Consider the following 20,755-nt stretch of genomic DNA (forward strand, 5'->3'; position numbering starts at 1 on the left):
ATGGGAAGATGCGTTGTTAATGTAAACCATACCAATGATATTGCATTCTTTTCTTAATACCTGAAGTAACAAGCAGTATGCTCTGCCGTGACCGGGTAGTCATTTGGATCATGGGAAGATGCAGCTTGTAGTGGCTGTCAGGCTCTTGAGAAATGTTGACCCTGTGAATCTGGGGCTAGTGGAAAGTATCTCCTTGCTGAGGCTATTATACATTATAAAGTATCATGTGTCCTCAGTATAGGTGAAGTGAGTAACTAGTTGAATGATGGAAGTCACATCTCACCCAGAGGAAAGGAGTATATCAGTGTGCTAGATTGCATCCTCCTGGATTAACGTTGAGGGCTCTCTTAATCCCCTCAATTCCTTGTGCTCTTGGAGAAGATGACAGTGAAAGCTTAATGTTTTTTCTTTTTTTTTTTTTTTAATCCAATACAAAATGAATTAATACACTATTTATGAATCAGTTAAGATGTGTATATGGAATCATGTTTGACCTGTGGGTTTCGAAAACCAAAATGCATTATTATTTTGCAATAGGTTAAGTTTTATTCAGTTTTTAAAAGGTGTGAATCATTTTGCTGTCATCTCTTATCTCTAGCAATAGCATTTGTTTGTTAAGTATCTTCTGTAATAAAGCATTCTTTGACATACAATTTTGACCAGGCTAAAGTTGGCTTTTTAATTTTGTAGAAGGATTAAATTAAGAATTTTTTTACTGGTTGATTGTTAGGCTAGTATACAGTTGCATCAGTTGCTAGCAAAGGCCTGGATGGTCGGCTTTAGCTGAAGTATTAAAAGCCAAAATTAGAACAACACAATAGGTTAGAGTAGTTTGGATTTGGATAGAGGGGATGATGAAAATGGACCATAAGACTGTGAGTGGGTGTACACTGTGAGTGGAATACAAAGGGTAAATTGCATACTCATAAGGGCATTTAAGACCATGCTTCTGCCTAAAAAGGCATTTTTGTCTTCCTACCCTCTACCTGTGAATGTTGTTGCTCCCTCCTTTTCGTTGGTGTTAGTGTCTGGGGGACAGCGTGGAAGGTCATGTCAGCTCACTGAGGAGCTGAAGCTAACCCTTCAGACAAAAATAAATGATCTGAAATGGGATGAGATGGAGAGAACATGTAATCTGAGTGTATTTATGGGTGTTTGTGTCATATAAAGACTTCCATAAAATCAGTATGGGTAAAAATTAGGTGTTTCATTGATGAAAATCAAAGCTTGAAACAGTATGGAGCTGAATAGGATTAAAAACTGGTTAAAGATGGGGGCAGAGACCCAGAAAACAAAGACTTTTGTATTGTTTGGGTTTTTGTTTTTTTTTTTAATTTTAGGCTTTAAGCCTACAGTTCCTGCCTTTGATAGCGTGAAGGCAATAGTACTGTGTCTTAACACTGCAAAGACTGTCATATTTTGTCTACTGTGACCCTTTATTTCTGCTTTTTAATATCTGGTGGCCATAAGCAATGTAGAGAGTGTCTGGTAAGCAGTGTGTTTTCTGGGGATCCAGGGAGTGGGGGCAGTGGGGCTGTGTTGCAGTTTCACAAATAGCTCCTTTAGTGGCAGAACTGGCTATAGTAGCCCTGTCGATGTGCTAGTTGGTAGACCCTTCTGAGACAGGGCTCTGGGCAACCTGATCTAGTTAGCGGTGTCCCTGCTCACTGCAGAGGGGTTGGACTAGATGACCTCTAGGGGTCCCTTCCAATCCAAAACATTCTATGATTTCTGTGGTTGTAGTGTAGCTGACAATCCTAACTTCTCATTCATATCACTTCTCCAGTGTCGTTTACCATGTATCTCCATGGAAAGACTAGCTCTGTGTTGAGGCTTCCTTTTTTTATTCACGTTTGGCTGCCACTCTGGATAATGATTAAGGAAAAAAAACCCCAGCAGGATGAAGAGTCAAACTAAGACAGTTTAAAGCTTTGTAATTTCCTTGCTCTGTTCCTCCTTCCCACTCTCCATTCCTGTCTTTGTGGTTGTATGTATCTGTATGTGGTAAAAGAGATGTACTGTACTGCATGTCTTGCAAATCACTGTCTTCTGCTTTAGTTTTTACCAGATTCGTGCATCTATGAAAATTCCTCCAAGAATTCCACACAAATTAGAAGCTAGCTTGTTACATGCAACTGGTAAGTGCAAAAACTTTAGGTAAATGAGGTTATCTTGCCTTGCTAATTAAGGGAGCATGCTTTTTGTCTTACATTGTTATAACTAATGTAAAAGTGTTTTTAATTTTGTTATTAACACAGTGAAAATGTAACTTGTTTCATGACGACCTTCTGAAAAACTAGTTGGTTGTTAGCAATGGGACTTAAAAGTTGATTACTGGATTTGTGTTACTGTTTTTCCTCTGTTAATTCCCTTTGTTGATAGCAAATCATGGCAATTCCTTTATTAGTGTCTTCTGTTTTTTCCACTGATCTGCTCAGTCTTCTCCATGATTCAGACTAAGATGACCAAGGGCAGATCTCATTTAAGTAAATAACCTCAAAGTAGTGGAGAACTTCAGATGCAGAGTCTTACACAGATTGCTAAGCTCTTTTTTTAGCAAAAAGAAGACTCCTCCTTCTCGCTTCTGAGGATGCCCATTTCACATTACCAAAGTCAGCAGAACTGAGGGCTGTATCTCAGGGCTGGACATTGCAAAGGAGTGGGACCTTGGCCACATGTCTCCATTACTTCTTTTGTATCAGACTGGAGTGGGAGGTCCCCTTTGCCGATGCTGTGTGGTTATATCAGACTACTTGTCATGTTAAACCATACCTGCTCTGCCCTTCACCTGTAACGGATGACATGGTTGGATATAAGCTGAAGGTGGCATTATATATAGGGGAATTACCCTTGTAACGATTCGGCCTTTGGAAGCATTTTGTCTAGGACACCTAAATAAATGGTATGTGTGAAAGCACTTCAGCAGATCTCAGTATTTTTACTTGTTTCTAGTTTCTGAAGGGAAGTTGAACTAAGTTGTTGTGAAGATTGTAATGTGGGAATATTTGCCAGATGCAGTGATTTTCTGTCAGAGGCCCGTAAACCCCAAATTTGTAAAGCGTAAACTTTGCAGATTTTTTTTTTCTTTTGTGAATTCCTTTGAAGGAATTTATTAAGAAGAATCAAAATAATTTAAAAAAAAAATGGTTTGCACCTCCACTTACACAATTTCCAAAACTTTGTGTTGTTTCTGTTACTTTTGTTCTTCCAAGTTCCATCTTCTTTTATGTGTTGTTTCACAGGATAGTTCCCCTCATGGGTGTGTGGTACCTTGTTATTATGCTGAATACTTCCTCAAGGACTGTTTTAAACTATTCCCTTCTCATTTCTTTGACAAGTCTTTTAACCTTTTTTTTGGCAAAGGATTCCTCAACAATTTATCTCACTTTTCAGAACTCTTTCTGATGAGCTGCCTCTGGACTGAAAGCAGAAATGTTGTATTGAATGAGAAATATAAGGTTCATATCACTTACAGGTGATACACTTGTAAGTGGTCTGGCCAGAGTAGTATGCAAAGATCTGGAAGGAGAGAACAAACCACCTCTGTTCTTCATTAATTCAGTGGAGTGGTATATGTCATTGCCTCATCTGTAGGTAATTAAGAGTTCTCAGTGTGGTTAAACTTTGCAGATCAACCTGAATGCTAGATGAAATGAGGCAGATTACAGGATTTTCATTAGAATTTTTGATGCCTAGAATGTCTTACTCCAATTTGGAACAAAGCAAAAATCTAGAACTTACATTAAAAACAAATTACATTAAAAATATTGATACAATATTTCTTTGAAACGCCTTCAAACTCTAGCAGTTGCTGACTGAAACGGAAACTGCTGATATTTTTGCTGTTACTGTTTTAATAGTGGTCATTAAACTGATAGGAATGATAGTTCCACTTGTTAGCTGTTCTGGGGTTTCCAGATTTTAGGCCAATTATATTAATACTTCCCTCTCTCTTCAGGTGCAGATCTTGCCTTTCCGGCTTCAATCCATGACAATATAGTTTGCAGCAAAACATTTCAGATTCTTTACAAAAATGAGGAAGTTTCTGTGAACGACGTGATGATTTTCAAAATTAAAATGCTGTTAGATGAGAGGAAGGTAATCTGCCACTCATCTTTAATATATTCAGATAATTAAGTCTTTGTTATGTACAATTTGGATTAGTGTAAATAAGATACCTGAAAAAATTTTATGCTTCTACAATTTCTTTTTAGATTGAGGAGTCTCTTAATGAAATGAATTTTCTGCTAACATTAGATCTACACTTCACGGATACAGACTATTCGTAAGTTTAAATATAGAAGATTTTATTAAAGCAACAATGTATGTTAACTTTTTAAACTGATTAAATCTGTATTATATATAGATATGGTGTATTCATATTAGACATATATAAGGGTAAAAAAGAAATCCAACACTGAAGTCTGTTTGTCTCATGATTTTGGGGGTTGTTTGTTTTGTTTTGTTTTTTTTTTTCCTGGGGGAGATGCCATTGCATTCCAAAGTAAATTGGATAGCTAAATTGCTATCTGCATCAGTTATTAATAACTTCCACTTTAAATATGATCATTCTAAATTGTATGTCATTTTGTTTTAATCTCTTTTTAGACCAGATGACCTGAGCACACTACAGCCAATTAGTAGCCGAACTTTAAAGTTGCACTTTAACTTACACCGGGGCCTTCATCATTATGTCAATGTTATGTTTGATTACTTCCACCTTTCTGTCGTATCAGTTGTAGTCCATGCTTCTTTGGTTGCTCTGCATCAGCCATTGATAAGGTAATCTCTTGTTAATAAAATACAAATAAATTCTTGAGTTTCCAAATGGAAATGTAATAAAAATAGAATACCTAGGAATGAGTTAAATCTATGGCCAGTATACTTTTGTTTATGATGATTTTGGAATTCAGGGCCCAGAGGGATGAGAAACTTCTTGTTTTCAAAGTTACCTGAAACAAATTTTGAGTTTGTGTTTGTTAGAAATAAGAGTATGTAGTGCAGAAGAGAGATAATACCCAAGACCAGAGAGGAGGAGGACTATATAAATATCTGTATTTATCCATGTATATTTATATGTAGAAATATTTATATGTTTTCTTAATCGGGAAGATCTGCTGCTCACTCTATTTGGTGACTGAAATAGGTGCCATTAATACAAATAGGGCATCTTCTGTTAGCTGTCTTCACAGTTTTCAGTTACTGTTGTAATGGCAATGATGTCTGCAAATGATGCATTTACCATTTTCTAAAGTAAATGGATCTGGAGAATTTAATTTTCTCTTTAAAATATCTTTTGCCTGATTTTTACTGAAGCTTTTTTATTTCATTGACTTGTGTTATCCTTTGCAATCTCTCTGTAACTCGCTTCTCTGTCTCAAAAGTAACTGTGAAAAGGGCCATACAGTCAGTCATACATATGAAGTGTTCTTTACACAGCTTTTTCTTTAGCGTATCCATCTTTGCTTTCTTTCATGGTCTTCAAATACTCTATGCTGCTTCCCTCAAGTTTCTTCATATTCAAATTCAGGCTGTTCCATAAATGTCCAAACCTTTAGCTTAAGGTATTCCCACTGCTTGTCCCTGTCTTCACATCATGGAAAGCTGTGTCTCTATGTATGTTAGACAGCTGTTCCATGCAGCAGGACTGTGCTGGTTTGGAGGATTCAACTGGCATTTTTTCTTTTTTGTCTTTTTTTCCCTTCCAAGTTGGATTGTTTTAGTGATGTTTTTTAGGTGTGGTTGTATAGCAACTAAACTGGCACATCTGAAGGGATGGCTCTGTGTTATCTGGGAGAGGAACAAGTAGCGAAGAGGTGGGAATTCCCTTAAGCGAGTATTGTTGTTGAAAACTTCCAACTGATAAAATAACACACTTAAAGTAGCAGCGTGTACGTAAAGTGTAAGTTGGTTACACCGTACCACAATTGAAATTCAAGCATTTCCCTTATATACATTCGTTAGCTTTAGGGTTGAACTTCACTTCATTGTGAGAAAATGAAAACCAGTTTTTGTTACTAATTTTCATCCAGGAATGTAGTTGTCCCTGCTGACTTTTTAAAAGGTTGCAGAAAATCTGAGTTTTTTCATACACCTTTTCTTCTGTTTCTGGCTTTTCAAGTGATGATACAATAATGCAATTATAATTTTAAACCTCAACTTGATATAGGTTGTGTAAGGAGATACTGAAACAAACCAGCAACTTCCACGTTGCTTCGGTTATCTTTAGAGTAGAATTTTACTGGTGTCCATAAAATTATTTTAAGGATTCAGGCTGTCTTTTATATTAGTTTGGGGTGGGGGAGGAAGAAACTTTCAAATTTAGTGTTTTATTTCAGCTGAGCTATCTCATATTGTAATGCTTAGCAAATACTTTATAGTTGCCTTATCCATATCCCGCTTGCTTTTCTGGAACACCTCTTTCTGAAAAACCTGAACATTACAGACTTCTCTCACTTCGTCCTTTGGGCTTTCCTGGGTGACAGTTTGCTCTTCTGCTTGGGTCACGCTCATATTATTGTCATCCCTTCCTTTCCTAGGAGGTCACTTTCTGAGTGTTTTCATTCATATTCAGAGTAGCATCCAGGTTTTCGTTCTCTCAGGAACAACTGGTGTTAATGCTTTCTTTGAAAGAGAGGAGGTAATTCCACTTGGCTACAGCCTTGGAGTCCTGTACAATCTACTCTTTTTATTTAACCTGGCATTGCTTATTTCTACCCATTATCTAAAACTCCCCACTTTGTGTTCATTCATCTTTCATTAATTTTTTCTAGCACTGTGTCCTCACAAGGCTACTGTTACAGGATGCTGTCTTCTCCCAGGGGTTCAAGATGGGCTTTCCTCCTCAGTAGGCAGAGGTCAGGCATCCCTTAGGAAAACCACAATGACAGTTTGTGTGACAGCTTTCCAACTGCTTGCTACTGCTTTACTTTTAGGAGGTAAAGTCCCCACAACAAAGTTGGCAGAAAATTAATGCTGCTTACCTGTTCAGAGTTCAGAATTTACCTGTATGGCTTACTTTCAGGAGTATTGTTTAAATTAGTTGAGGTTTGCATTGGAAATAATGGGGAAGAGCTTCCACAATCTTCTGGCACAGAGTCTGCTGAACTTCATGTTGGGAGATGGTAACAGAACAGTTGAGGGTAATGATTTCTTAAATTTGTCCAGCTAGCCAGAGATATGCTTTGACGAGAACTGCTTTAGAAGTGCTGCTCCCCTAGCCCAGCACCAGAGACTAACTGAGGTTTCTGGGCCATCCTGAAGGGTTTTAAAAGGGCAGTCCACCACACTAGGAGCTTCCAGGATATTACTGAGAGTCCTTGTTTCTACTACTTTATAAGAAAAATGAAGAATTTGATTTAACTGTGATAGATTTGTGACACATAATATGTTCAAATTATCACTTCATTTATGCTTTTTGCAGTTTTCCTCGCCCAGTGAAGAATACATGGTTGAACAGGAATGCACCAGCACAAAACAGGGACTCTGTGATTCCTTCTCTTGAAAGTGTGGTCTTTGGCAATAACTACACAAAGCAGTTATCAGCAGATGTAAGAATATATCTGTAGAACATCTTAGTTTTATTTTGTTGGGCAGTATTAGTTTTATCTTTTCTGCAGAAATATTACTTGATAAAAAAGGAACTTTGTTAGACTTACTGTGGTGTGCAATGTGATATGGGAAATGAGAAAAAATGTTCCAAAAGGCTGTGTTACATGCTTCAGGAACACACAGATGGAAAGCTTATAATATTTAGTGTTTAGTGTTTTTTTGAAGATACTGCAAGCCATTGAAAATTGCAAAAATATGGATGAGGTTCATGAAAAGAGACAGTTTATTTATCTGTCTTGTTATTCTGTTAACAATTTACTGTACAAAATTAATATGTGCCTCATCTTTTTTTTCTTTTTAGGGATGTAGTTTTGTTGTTTCAGAGTCTTTCCTCAGCCATGCCTATAATTTCCACTATACGCTTTGTGCCACTTTGCTGCTTGCTTTCAAAGGGTTACACAGCTATTTCATTATGATAACAAAGGAGCTCCCCTCTTCTCACCGAATTGAATTGGGTATGTCGAATTTAGTAAAATGCATCACTTGCCTGTCGATGTTTATTAAAGACGTCCCTCTTCTAGACTAAACTGGCATAAATTTAATACACCTTGTATATCTAAAATCTTTTTGCTCAAACTGATCTGGAATTTAGTAACTCAAGAAAAAAAGATGTGTACTGTCACGTTACTAATAAAATGAGGAGACAGAAGCCTGAATTTATGGAAATATATTTTTTCTTGTTGGTCTTGGTTTGCCCTGTTACTTCAAATCACTGTGTTTAGGGGTGAGAAGGTTAGAGTCACTCTTAATCCAAGTAGCATGCTGCGCTTGGTTTTTTGTTATAAGGAAACATTGTATATTTCTACAAAAATTGGAACTCTGTAAGCTTTCATTTGAGAAGAATATTACAATGGAAACTTACCTGAAAAAAGACCTACAAGAAGAAATTGCTCCTGACTCAATTTGTAGTGTAACTTCTTAAACAGACTTAAGTTACCTAAGACATAGGAAAGTATCTGAATGGACAAGAACCGTTTCTCTAAAGCTGAGTAGTTAAAATATGCTTTAAGAGAAGCTATTTCTTCTAATAAAATTAAAATTAAACTGTTACATGACAGTCTTATAGAAAGAAATTCAAGTTCTATGGTGATGAAGACTTCCAGTAACTACATTTTATAAAAGTAACTGTGAAAATATTACATGAAATGTAATGTATGGAAATGTATGTTACATTTCTGTAGAATGCAGGTATATTAGAGAGCCTAGCCTCAACTTGTAATCTAGGAGAGCAGGGAAAGTAAAAAAGGAAATCACAGTGGCATTGTGAAGGATGATTTAGACTTTTTCCTCACCAAGAGTGTAACTTTTTAGTCGTGCAAAGTTCTACTTAAATCTGAAAAATAGGCCCTTTGGAATTTACATTGATTGTAGACAGCATTTACTGATTTTTGTATTGTTTAATTTTACCAGTGTCAAAACTAAGCATTATGAAACAATAAGGTTGCAAGTTGAGATATGAAAGCTATCTTAAAAATGTGATGTGGTCATTTAGTGACCCAAAGAAAGACTGTTTCATTTGTGTATTACAAAATACAAAGCTATTTTTTGAAAAAAATTTTTTTTTGAGGGAGGGAGTGCCTTACAAATCTGTGCATAGAAAACCACCAGAAACTCTGAGGCCTTTTCTTTATAGAAGCAAAAATACTGCTACAGTTATGGTGCAAATAATATTTCTGTGTCAGTTATCTTAATCTTGATATGGAGGGGAAACACCCTATTAAAGGAATGACTCAACTCTTGGTCTTCCGTTTAAGGACTAAATGTGCTTTTTCCCAACAGAATCTGTTAGCACTATTGTGTAAGGGTAGGCTTAGACTAAATCTTGATATTTAAGTGTTTCAGATACTCAACTCCCCTAAAATATTCCTACAAAATATATATGGAATAGAAAAAAGCAAGCCTTTGAATTACATAGGTGGGTTGTATCTTTCAAACCCCACTGAAGCCATCAAAAACATTTTCATAAGCTTCAGTGGAACCTGAGTCAGACCTTTTGTCATTTCTATGGATAAATTAGCTTACCTTTAGGAATGTGAGCTTGAACAGAAATGCTCAAAATAAATATATGAAGAGAAAATTACTACTTACATTTAACATTCATTGTACATATTCTGCTGGCGGTTTGTTTCCTGTTGGGTTTTTTTGTTATTTTTTAAGTCTCTGCTAGAATTACTTTGTTTTCTTATTTGTAAATCTCTTTTTCATTTATTTCAGTTATTTTGTATATACTTTGATTAGGACAATTGATATAACAAAAAGGACTAATAATGTAAATATTAATTATGCTACTATTACTCACCTTTTGCTCATTAAAAAATAACTAATGCCTACCATTAACAGCAATTTTTCTAAAATCCAAGAGTAAAAAACACTAAATAAAAGCTGTGTTTCTGTGATGTCTGTAAAGAAATTGAAGCTCTCTGGACTTCACAACGTACACAATTGCCATTTGCATTTATTTTTAATTTTTAAAGTAAATTACATGTTCTGTAGCGGAGATTTTATCTGTAAAGTTTAAATGGGCTTTGCAGAAGAAAATCTCAAGTCCTGTTTAAATCCCAGAATAGTCACTTTTTTGTTTCAAATTAAATTATTATCTCACTAATTTTTTTCTTCTGTTTGCTTTCCTATTGCTCTGTCATATATTTTTAACACAAGGCAATGATTTTGCAGAAGCATGTGCAGACAACTGTTGGACTCAATAACTGTAATTGAGCTTTTAAGTATTACTAGTTTTAGGAAATACAAAATGCTAGCTTAATGTATATCACAAGTGATATCTAATCTAGAAACTACACTAAAATTATATGCTTTCATGTACTGATCTAACTGCACTAATTGCTAGGCTAGCAATAAGCTTGTTTACTAACTTTAAGGCAAATAATAAATCACAGATGAAAAAAGGAGTGTAGTAACTAGTGATGTGTGTGCAATCCCTATAACTAGCCAAGGCCAGCATGCAGGTCCTTTATGAACGCCTTCTCAGAAGAAAATATCCACGAACCCAGAGAGACGCCTACCTAGGTATGTTTCCAAAGCAGGTGATATAACCCCTCAGATTTTTATTAATAATATAAAATACTATATTCTTTTGTAAACAGGAACACTATTTTACTATTCAGCCATAGTGAACATATGTTGAACTCTGATGAAGTCTGCTACTTATTTCTAGGCTGAATATAGATAATAAAATGAGAAATTATTACTGGTTTTTGATTTGGTGTTTTTCTGTTTCATTAAACAAAAATTAGTGAAGAGTTCAGTCAGTTGTCAACATTTAAATAAAATAGCTAAAAATTATAGTTTCACTTAATTCATCACAGTCTAATTTTTTTATATAATTAAAGACTAAACACTTTTGTTCCTGAGAAAACTTTCAGGTTGCTTCTGGTATCTCAAGGCTTGATTCGTCCAAACACTGCACAAGACATTCTCAAAGCTTAAGGTTCATTTGTCGATACCTATATGGCCAGGTCTCCCTTTGGAGAGCATCAGTATTGGCCTGATGCTGGACAAAAGACAACAGTGCTGTTTAAGCACAAGGAAGTTTGTGATAGGAAAAGAATAAAATGGCAGTTCAGTCTCATAGTAGGTCACCAGCTTAATCATCTATAACTGCATTTGGGTTTTGTTTTTAAAAAGAAAACAAAACTATTTTTTAGCATAGCCAGCAAAATTGCATCAGATGTTTGACAGTTCAACATTACTGCTGTAGAATGCTAATATTTAATTTCCTTTTGTCTTGTATTGTCTCTATTCTGGTTTTTGGGGTTGGTTTTTTTTGTTATAACATTGTAGTTTGGGATTTTCAATAATGATTTTAGACTTCAGAATTTTAAATGTTGTTCAAAGCCTGTTCTCAATTGCAGTGTGACAAACAAGATAAATAATTAGTATTGTGTCTCATAAACCAGCCATTTAATTTTTTCACTGATGACAAAATTTGTGCTGCCATAAACCCACCAAAAGTAGTATCATGTCTTAAACTGTTTTCATATATTTTTCAGAATAATTATCATCAAGTGCTGTTTAGGTAATATAGGTTTATGTAGTTTCTTTAAAAACATTTCTAAACTTGTTTCTGAGAACTTCATGCATTTCTGCAAGTTGCATGTTTTCTCAGAACTTTGACTTGTGTGAGTTAATTTGTTGGCATTAAGTTTAAATCTAAGTATAATGGATGCAATTAGTTGAAAATCAATATATACTTACCAAATCTAGGTGTTAGCAATTGAAGACAAGTTGAGTAAACACGCTGTTGCCATTCTGTAAACCTATGTTCATTATTTACATCCTACATTTATTACTGTGGGTTTCAAGGCATTTTTTGTTGGTGTATGTTTTCAAGAAACATTGTAGTTTTTTTCTTAGTACTGTGTTTCAAAAATGAATTAAAATATAAATATTTGTTACAGACAATTTTAGGGTTTATAAATGGTTCCCTTGCTACTGGCAGCTCTGATGTAGAAGGAAATCAAAACATGGTACTAAATTATTATTTAATTGATGAGATTTTCTTAAATAGGATAGGAATGATTAACAAGGAACATCTTACATGAAGGAGTAAATCTGTTTTCTTTACAAATAAGTCATTTAAGGTTCAGATCCAGTTTAAGCTGCCATACTGTGGAAGACTGATTTGCTCTTAACATTGAGCTATTGAGAGAAAGATCAATTAACAAACAGTTTTAGTTGACTAAAATATAATTCCTCAGACAATTAAAGAACTGTATTTATATTCATGTAGCTTGAAAATCAGGTAAATAATATAACTGTAGAAAAATTATATTGAAATAAGGTATCTCTGGAAAATCGGAGGTAGAAGAAGAATTGTATTGCCTCGGTTGTGAATGATGACATTGCTGCTCAATAGTTGAGCAGCTCTCAGCGGATGATATGCAGATTGTATTATCTGTATTACAGTATTTCCAAATATAATTTTGAATAGAAAATTGGTGTCCTTGACAAGGTAGCATGACAAGTGATCATGATAGTCAGTTGCAAACCTTTTTCTTTATTAGCTATGTTCTGTCCTCAATCTCAGAAATTAGTAAGAAATTATTTTAATGGGGGTTTATAATTTACGTGGTTTAAATGGCTTTTTAATATGGCTTCAAGTTTTATTTGATGGGCTCTTTTTTTCTTTCATGTTTTAAAATTGTTTTGTGAGATAATTGGTTTTACTCTTCAACTTGGAAAGTACATTTTTCATGGATATCTCCTCTCATCTTTCCAGAAAACATAGATGTAGAAGTTCGTCTTACAGAACTGTGTGAAGAAGTAAAGGTACATTCTTTTTTTTTTTCATTTATTAAAAAGTGAAATAACTATAAAAGTAGAGTATGCTGATGTATATGCTAAAGTGTTTGGGACTAAAGTGTTTGTTTCAGTGATGACATCCTGTATGTTTTTTGCCAACACTTATTTCAGCTGCTCCTCATTCAAAGATAAATTGCTCAGCTGACTCCAAAACTTAACTATTGGTCTGGTGGCTTGGTGTGTCAGTAGTAGCCATGGTAACTTTTGTATACTGTGAAACTGAAGATTATAGAAAGGTAGATTACTTGTATTGAAATCACATTTTGAATTTTCTGGATTTATAATTTGAATTCTTTGGTTTTGATGGTATCAAATAACAGTGATAGAAGATCAAGCAGGAGCAGTAAGTTGTACAAAAGCAGATTCTCCAAGTTATCCCCTCATCTGGAAGGTCTTGTCATGATGCTGTCTCTTTCTCCTGTTTTCCCTGCGTTCTCAAGGAAACACTGTCTACTTCAGAATACTTGGATTTGTCTCCCCATCTCTGTCCTTAGTCGGAACTAGCCCCAGCAGAATAGCTAATTTCCTTGTCGCAGGGAAGTTTAAAGCACAGGGTTTAAAACTTTTTTGAAAGATTGTCCATGCTTTACAGCTTCTTGGCTGCCCAGCTTCTGAAGAACCTTTCATTACTGTAGTGGTAGTATAACTGCAAGGGAATGTAATACTGGCTTTAAAAGGATATAATTTGTATAACTGGAGGCAAAGCCAGCACAATTAGCTCTCCATGGGCAACTAATGATTTATATATTAAAAGTCTGGTCTTTTTTTTTTTTTACATTTACATAGCTTCTGTAAATTCTTTCAGTAGCTGTAATATTTTGTTTCATTAGTTTCTCCCTTAGCTTGCTGAAGTATGGTTATATGTTTTCCTTTTTCTCCTTTCTGTTCTTTTCCGCAGTTCTCATCAAAAGTTCTTCTTCCTCTTATTTCTACTCTCACCTACTGAGCTGGTGTTTCAGTATTTGCAATCCTTTTTCTACTTGCTCTTTGATATTCTTGGAGTTGGGTCTTTACTATCTTTACTTTGCCTTAGTGCTTTATGTGCTTGCAGTGAGTTTCAGAAAACCTTTTTTTTTTTTTTTTTTTCTTTTTCTAAAATGGCTGGAAACATAAGCCTAGTTGTCTTCAACTTACTGGCATGGAACTGTATCACAGGATTACAGTACATTGTTAAGAAAGAAAAATTTGCTTTGCGCTGAATTTGTCTTGGTGTGATCTGGTCCTAGGAAGCCTATACTGTAACACTGGTTCCTGAGCATGTTTAAAGTGTATGTAGGTATATAGCACCATATAAATGTTACTGTGAGTTGAGGCTATTCTGAAATGGAGATGTCTTTATTAAATTTTTACAATTGTATGAAATTTCGGCTAACATAGCAAGTATTGATTTTCTGTTTTCTAATTGCTCTTCCTTTCAGGCACACTATATTTTTGCATGTTAGAAAATACCAATGGTTGCAACTCAGTTATGGTTGCCATAAATGGAATTGTTGCTTTAATTTAAATTCTAATTCCAAAGGATAACTGGATAATACTGAAAGCAACATAAAATAATCTGTTAGTGTTGTAACATAGATTCATTCAATTCTGATACTTAGACAAAACAGGTTTTTATTTGGAATTTACTTTTTAAATTAAATTTCTCATGAAGATAGAGTACACTTTTTTTTTTTTATTATTCTTGTCTGTACTTCATGGTCTCATCTGTTAATCGTGTAAATATGTTTTCCTAACTTCAGAAAATGGAAAATCCTGATGAACTGGCAGAACTTATAAACATGAATCTTGCTCAGCTTTGCTCACTTCTGATGGCTCTGTGGGGGCAATTCCTGGAGGTTATTACCTTACAAGAGGAGGTCACAGCATTGTTAGCACAAGAACATCACACATTAAGAGTAAGTATTGACTCTGGCTTTAGGAACTCTGGCACATTTGTACTCCTACTGGGACACATTGTTATGGAAATGTGTATCAAAGTGAGACTCCAGATTCTAATTTTTCTAGTTTTACTTGGAAAGATTAGTTGGAATCATAAAGGGAGCTGTTGTATTGCATTTGTTAGCTTGTGTATCGCGTTAGAGCTTATTCTTGGAATATAATACATAAAATACATTATTTATGTTTATGAGCCAACTAATTGATTGATCTTTAGAATAAAAATTGCAGTTTCAGAAGGCAAATTGCAGTCTGTGGAATATGATATATTTGTGCAGAATGATGTATTTTTCTGCAGGAGCCGTGCCTGGTGTCCACCCTGCATTTTACTTCCCTACTGCATTTAGGCTGCCTGCTTACATCATCAAATAAAGTGTACTTTCCTTCTGAATTAAGAATTTATAACATTCATAAGCTTTAAAAAAATCTCTTAAGTGGGATTTTGAAAAAAGAAGAGATGTATCGGAAATGATCTGGCATGTGAATATATGTGTGTATATAGAAAAATATAATGAGCACCTACACACACAGTTGATCTGTATATGCGTATATACAGGGCTTTCTACATGCAAAACCACAGTAATGCTGGTTCCCATAGTGAAATATTTTCAAGTATGAACTGAAGCATTACCCTCACTTTCTAATAAATACATTTTTCCCTCCTGTCCTGTGGCCATGGATTTGAAGAAATCTGACATTTTAAAGTTTTCAGAGAGTAAGATTCATTAAAACAAAAACAAATACAAAATTACACTCACCGTCCCTACTTGTCAACACACAGCTTGATTTTCAGCTGGCCTGGCATCTTTACTGTCTGACATCAAAATCTGTGCATTTGTCTCATGCACATTATGGACTAGGTCATTTTGTTCTTCCTGCTCCAATGTTTAAAAAAAAAAAAGATATACTAATGATTAGGTATTTAGCTTCTTAAATGTGATTTCTTTTAAAATCTCTGTAAGTCATTCTCTCTAGCTCTCAAATACCTTAATTACTGAATTTCTGCAGTTATTTTAGGGAATATAAATCAACGTAGTTAATTATACTATGTGAACTGATATATTGTGCATATTAAAAGTATTTCTGTGATGCTTTCCAGTTTCCATAAGATTTGATTATGACTTCCCTTCCTCCCTTCCTTCTTATTAAAAAAAAAAAAAGTATCATTTGATTTTGTGCCTGCATTTTTTCCCCTTTCCAGTTGCTGTTAAGCGCACTTGTTTTGTTATGTCACTACACATAAACAAACTTGTTTCAAGTTCCACATCATATTTTTTTTTCTTGCTTTTTTCAATAAGAAAAAAGCAAATTACTCTTTAATAAAAGCTGTAGAAATATTCTTTTCTGGAGGTATCAATCCACACTTGCAGCATAGCAGTGTGGGAATGAAGAGTCTTAACGTAGTGCTCCAGGTAGCTTGCTAGTGAGGGACACCACGTCTTTAAAACTTAGGAGCCTTCTAAGTTGAGCTCAGAGGTGATCCTTGTTATAACTGAAAAAGTTGAGCTTATTTTATTTTTTAAAGAAGTGTCTAATTGCTGTTTCTGAGTTCTGCAGTTAGTGAATACTAGATTATCTACCCAAATATCAAAAACTGAAAAAGAGACGCAGGAATGAAGGACATGGGTAATCTTAAACTTACCTTTTTATTTAGAGCCTGATAACAGAGAACAAGCAGGCTGACTCTAACATTCAAGTAATACAGCGTCGAGAAGGAAATTCTACCTGACCCCAGCTTACAGAGAACCAGCAATGTGTTGTTACTTAATTTTACAAGTGCTAATTTGCAAATGTGACACTTATTTTCTGTATTCCAAGATGAGAAGAGCTTTGCAAATATATGTAATTAAAATATATGTAAAAAGATGTAGCTTCACGGGGCTTCCCACATGGCAGTGGAGCAGGAGCCAGCAATCCATAAATTCAGTAAACCTTTAAATTAAAAAGAGATGGTAAATTTGAGCCTTGACATTTTTTAGAACATGTTTGGTTGTTGATTTTTGGATCCTGTTTCACAGTGCTTAGTATAATAATTTGTAATTTATGTTAATAATCTTTTGAGAATTTAAATTCTGAGGGTTTGTATAAACTTCTTTTGGGAAACATGCAATGATCATGTTTAGCTAGAGGCATTATCTGCACCTGTCAAATGACACAGGCTTTGTGGTTAGTGAATTTAGTTGAGTTTTGAGAGATGACCTACTAATTCTCCTCTTGAGAGACTATCTGTCCTTTCTGGAATAAGATTTTTGTACTATACAAAATTCTGTCCTTCTAAATGATCCCTTTTGTTTTGGAAATTGATACTTTGTTGCATTCTCTACTGAATGCTAAATGTCTTTCCACAGGAAATGTCTCCCTGGGAAAGTTTAGTATTCATCTAAGATGAATGAACACTTTTAGGGAATCGTTCATCTGACTGGTTTAGATATTTGTATTAAAATACGCCCTAGAAATGCCTGTCATCTGTATTTGGTCAAATGACTTTCACCCTCTCTGCACAGATGCTTATAAAACAGGTATTTCTGATGCAGCATTGTTGGAAAAACAAGGTTATAATGAAATAATATATTTTATGTATTTAAAATTATTTTAATAATTTTATTTATTTTACTTGAGTATTTTAAGTATTTAACTGTTTTCAAATGCCTTGAATATTAAGTACTACCTAAAAACAGTCAACTACATTACCACACTGGTAAGGTTTATGACTATGTTTTATTGAAAAATTACAAATTTATATTACAAAAAAAATTGCACACTAAACTAGTTCACCTGTTAGTTCTATGGCGACATCTTCTGGTAGGTCTGAACATGCTCTTTCAAAATTATTCCTTTCAGTTTGATTAGTCCTAAAATAATGAGAACTGAGAACTGAGATCTCAGACTGCTGCACCTAAACGTGCGGGGACTTAATATATATTCCACAGCAGTTTTTCTATCCAGTTTTTCCTCCTCTTCTGTTTACATTGGGAGGACCACAAACCCCATAATTTTGGGAAGTCTGTAGGACCTAGGAGTAGTGGATACAGTTTCCTCCTGCAGAGTCATGGTGGAGTCAGCCCAAGTTGGTAGTGCCTGAGCCGCTAGCACCAGCTGGCAGTCGTTCTGGTTCTGCAGAGCATGTTTAACAGCACCCTAGGAAATGCCTTGGTCCTTCCATAAGTTAAGCACTGATGAAACATAATAAATTGTGGTTGGTTTGGGTTTTTTTCTCTCCTTAATAAAAATCTATGTGGGCTTTCAGAGCTTGCTTTCAACCAGTTCTATACCATTGCTATTTTATTAAGAGCTGTCTGGAGCTGATAATGAGATTTTCTTCAAAAGCACTGGAATTACTTCAACAATTACAAATGGGTTTTATTGCAAACAAAAAGAAAGCCTTCCTTTTCTGTTAGAGATAGTGGCAGAATTCTAAAGATCTGGTCTCCGTATAACTCCAGTTACTTTATGTTGTAAAGTGGTTGCTCGCATCTAAAGTCAAAACCACCTTGCTTGCTTCCTGGGAAACAGCTTTATGCTTTTTTCCTGCTCAGTTACAAATTGAGCAATGTTTCTGTTACTATTTTATTTCTGATTATGTGATTGATTAGGATCTTTAATTAATTTTTAAATTTCTTCATTTAGAATGATAACCAGTTCAGCCTTTGTGATCAGTTGCTCTAAAATCTAGGTTTTTAACCAATAAACTTGTCTCTCTCTCTATTGTATAATGGTCTTCTCCCTTAATGGGGGAAAGGCTGGGGATTAGCTCTGACAAAACCATCTGTTTGAAAGGTAGATGTCTCTCTAGAAAAGCCAGCTGGGGAAGTGCAGAGGAAAACTCAGGAACACTGATTCTAAACCCACATGTGTATGCATAAACTCCTAATATAATTTCTCTTCAGAAAGAGAGATCAGATACATTGTGTCTGTGTGGGTGTGGTCACTGCTGAGAGTTGGAAGTTGAATTTACAAGAAAGTATTGAAATTAGCATCTTCTTTTTACTTGAAAACATTTTCCATGACTATTCACAGATGATGTTATCACTGAGATTAATTTCATATAATACAGTAAATTGAGCTCTGGGAGGTTGGGACAGGACTTTCAGCTTCTAGTGCAGGTTAGAGATTGGGGATTTAATGTTTGTGATTGCTTTTTTTTTTTTCCTTAAGCACCCTGATGCAATTTTTTTCCGGTTTTTCACTTATTAAAAGAAAAAAGAGGAAGAAGTAGAAGCTACAGAACGTAAACTCCATCCAAATGGTACTCTCTAAAAGTATACTGGGCAGTGTATAGGAGGGAGAACTAGCTCCCCTGCAAGTGCTTATCTGATTGAACAAAAGTTAATGTGGTCCTTAAAGTCTGACGTTTGCACAGGATTTTCCTAGTGCCGTGTCTGGGCTGAGAGTGAATGCAGATGCTGGCCACAACTCTGAAGTGAAAGAGCTGAAAGTGAAGAGGGTACTGGTCAGGTCTGATGTCTGTTCCACCAGATACGCTGCAGACTCTCACAGTCTGTTGGGGAAATTAATTAAGAGGAAGACCTAGAGTATATTGAGGAAATAAAGGAGTAGGGGGCCAGGAAGTGGTTGGTAAATAAATGATTGAGTAGAGTAGCTAGCTACATACATGGTTCTTGAAGTGGGATAGAAATTTTGTTTTAATTGATATAAACAAATTTATGTTTACGCCCAAGTTAATGCACAAGCAGTTGCCAGCAGCCACTGTACAGCACGTTCTCTTTTTTGTATGTCTTGTTACAACAAACAAGATACTGCCATACTGCATTGAATTGCATTTTTTTGATCGGGTTAGTTGGGCAGTTGCAAAACGAGAGTTCTAAAAACACATCTAGATTGAATTAATATTTTTATTTAATATTGGAAATGTGAGAAATCTCATCTTGTAAAACCTTAACTTTGGGGTTTCTATATACTGCATTTTCAGTACATTGATTATGTTTGTAGTAAACTGCTGTATAATTCACACTCTTGTTTCCACACTATGTGTTTGATGATAAAATACCATTCCTCTATGTTATAAAATATCATTCCTCTATGTTATAAAATATCATTCCTCTATGTTATAAAATATCATTCCTCTATGTTATAAAATACCATTCCTCTATGTTATAAAATACCATTTTAGTATTGTGTGGTTTATTGACTTCAGGCATTTAATTAAGTCTTGGATAGAGTGCTTGTAATTAGCATACATTTTGTTATTGTGTTTGTCATTTGCAGCTGAAATCTTTACAAACAAAAGATTTTTTGCACAATAGTTTACTGTGGGCTAATTCATGGTAAGTTCAAAACGCACACTTCTCTGTTATTTTAGGCTGCAGAGTATCTAATGGCTTTTACTTCTGAACGTCATCCTTGAGCATATTCAGGACTTGTACATCAGTCAGTTATTGCCTTTCTTCTCATTGAACTGTCTCTTTAATATTTTTGTGTGTTATTGTCTCAGGTGAGCCTGATTTGAACAATTGATTTCTTGGTAATCAAGTTTTCGGCAGGCCGTTGAATCTAATATAATCCACCTCGGTCATCCAGTGCACAAGTTAAAATCCTCATTTCAGTCACTAGTCTTGTCTGTGGCATCCTCTGCCCTCCCACTCAAATCGAATATTTTTAAAAAAGTAACTGCCTATATAATACATACAACTTAATAACATTGCTGTGTAGGAATGCCAGTGGATTTTCAAAAATGGTATGTAAAATAAAATAAGTTCTAACTTAATTTGGATCTTGCAGGTGCGCAGATTTGCAGAAGCATTCTTTTGTCTCGAGCATCCTAGGCAAGCCGCCCTTGCCTATCAGGAACTACAGTGAGTAGCCTTTTGAAGTGCACAGCGTATAGCAGGTAGTACTGTTATTCTATAGTTTATGTTGTGTAGAAGTAACT

At 35.1% G+C, this 20,755-nt stretch overlaps 1 protein-coding gene across 4 annotated transcripts in view; it reads left to right on the forward strand.

The window, feature by feature from the left end:
- Positions 1-20,755, forward strand: part of FAM135A (family with sequence similarity 135 member A) — a 75,172-nt gene that overhangs the window by 23,601 nt on the left and 30,816 nt on the right. For 2 of the 4 annotated variants that reach the window (XM_035893100.1, XM_035893101.1), the window contains exons 3-12: positions 2,059-2,138; positions 3,959-4,098; positions 4,215-4,285; positions 4,609-4,782; positions 7,424-7,550; positions 7,913-8,066; positions 10,558-10,635; positions 12,848-12,897; positions 14,670-14,825; positions 20,605-20,678. In XM_035893100.1, the coding sequence (XP_035748993.1) occupies positions 2,059-2,138; positions 3,959-4,098; positions 4,215-4,285; positions 4,609-4,782; positions 7,424-7,550; positions 7,913-8,066; positions 10,558-10,635; positions 12,848-12,897; positions 14,670-14,825; positions 20,605-20,678 (1,104 nt within the window). Of the gene's footprint in view, positions 1-2,058; positions 2,139-3,958; positions 4,099-4,214; positions 4,286-4,608; positions 4,783-7,423; positions 7,551-7,912; positions 8,067-10,557; positions 10,636-12,847; positions 12,898-14,669; positions 14,826-20,122; positions 20,151-20,604; positions 20,679-20,755 lie in introns of those variants that run through there. The other 2 variants (XM_009637558.2, XM_035893102.1) reach the window with 2 other exon arrangements.

The sequence above is a fragment of the Egretta garzetta genome, unplaced genomic scaffold, assembly GCF_000687185.1.
Source record: "Egretta garzetta isolate BGI_Z169 unplaced genomic scaffold, ASM68718v1 scaffold584, whole genome shotgun sequence".
In the NCBI taxonomy this organism is placed as follows: domain Eukaryota; kingdom Metazoa; phylum Chordata; class Aves; order Pelecaniformes; family Ardeidae; genus Egretta; species Egretta garzetta.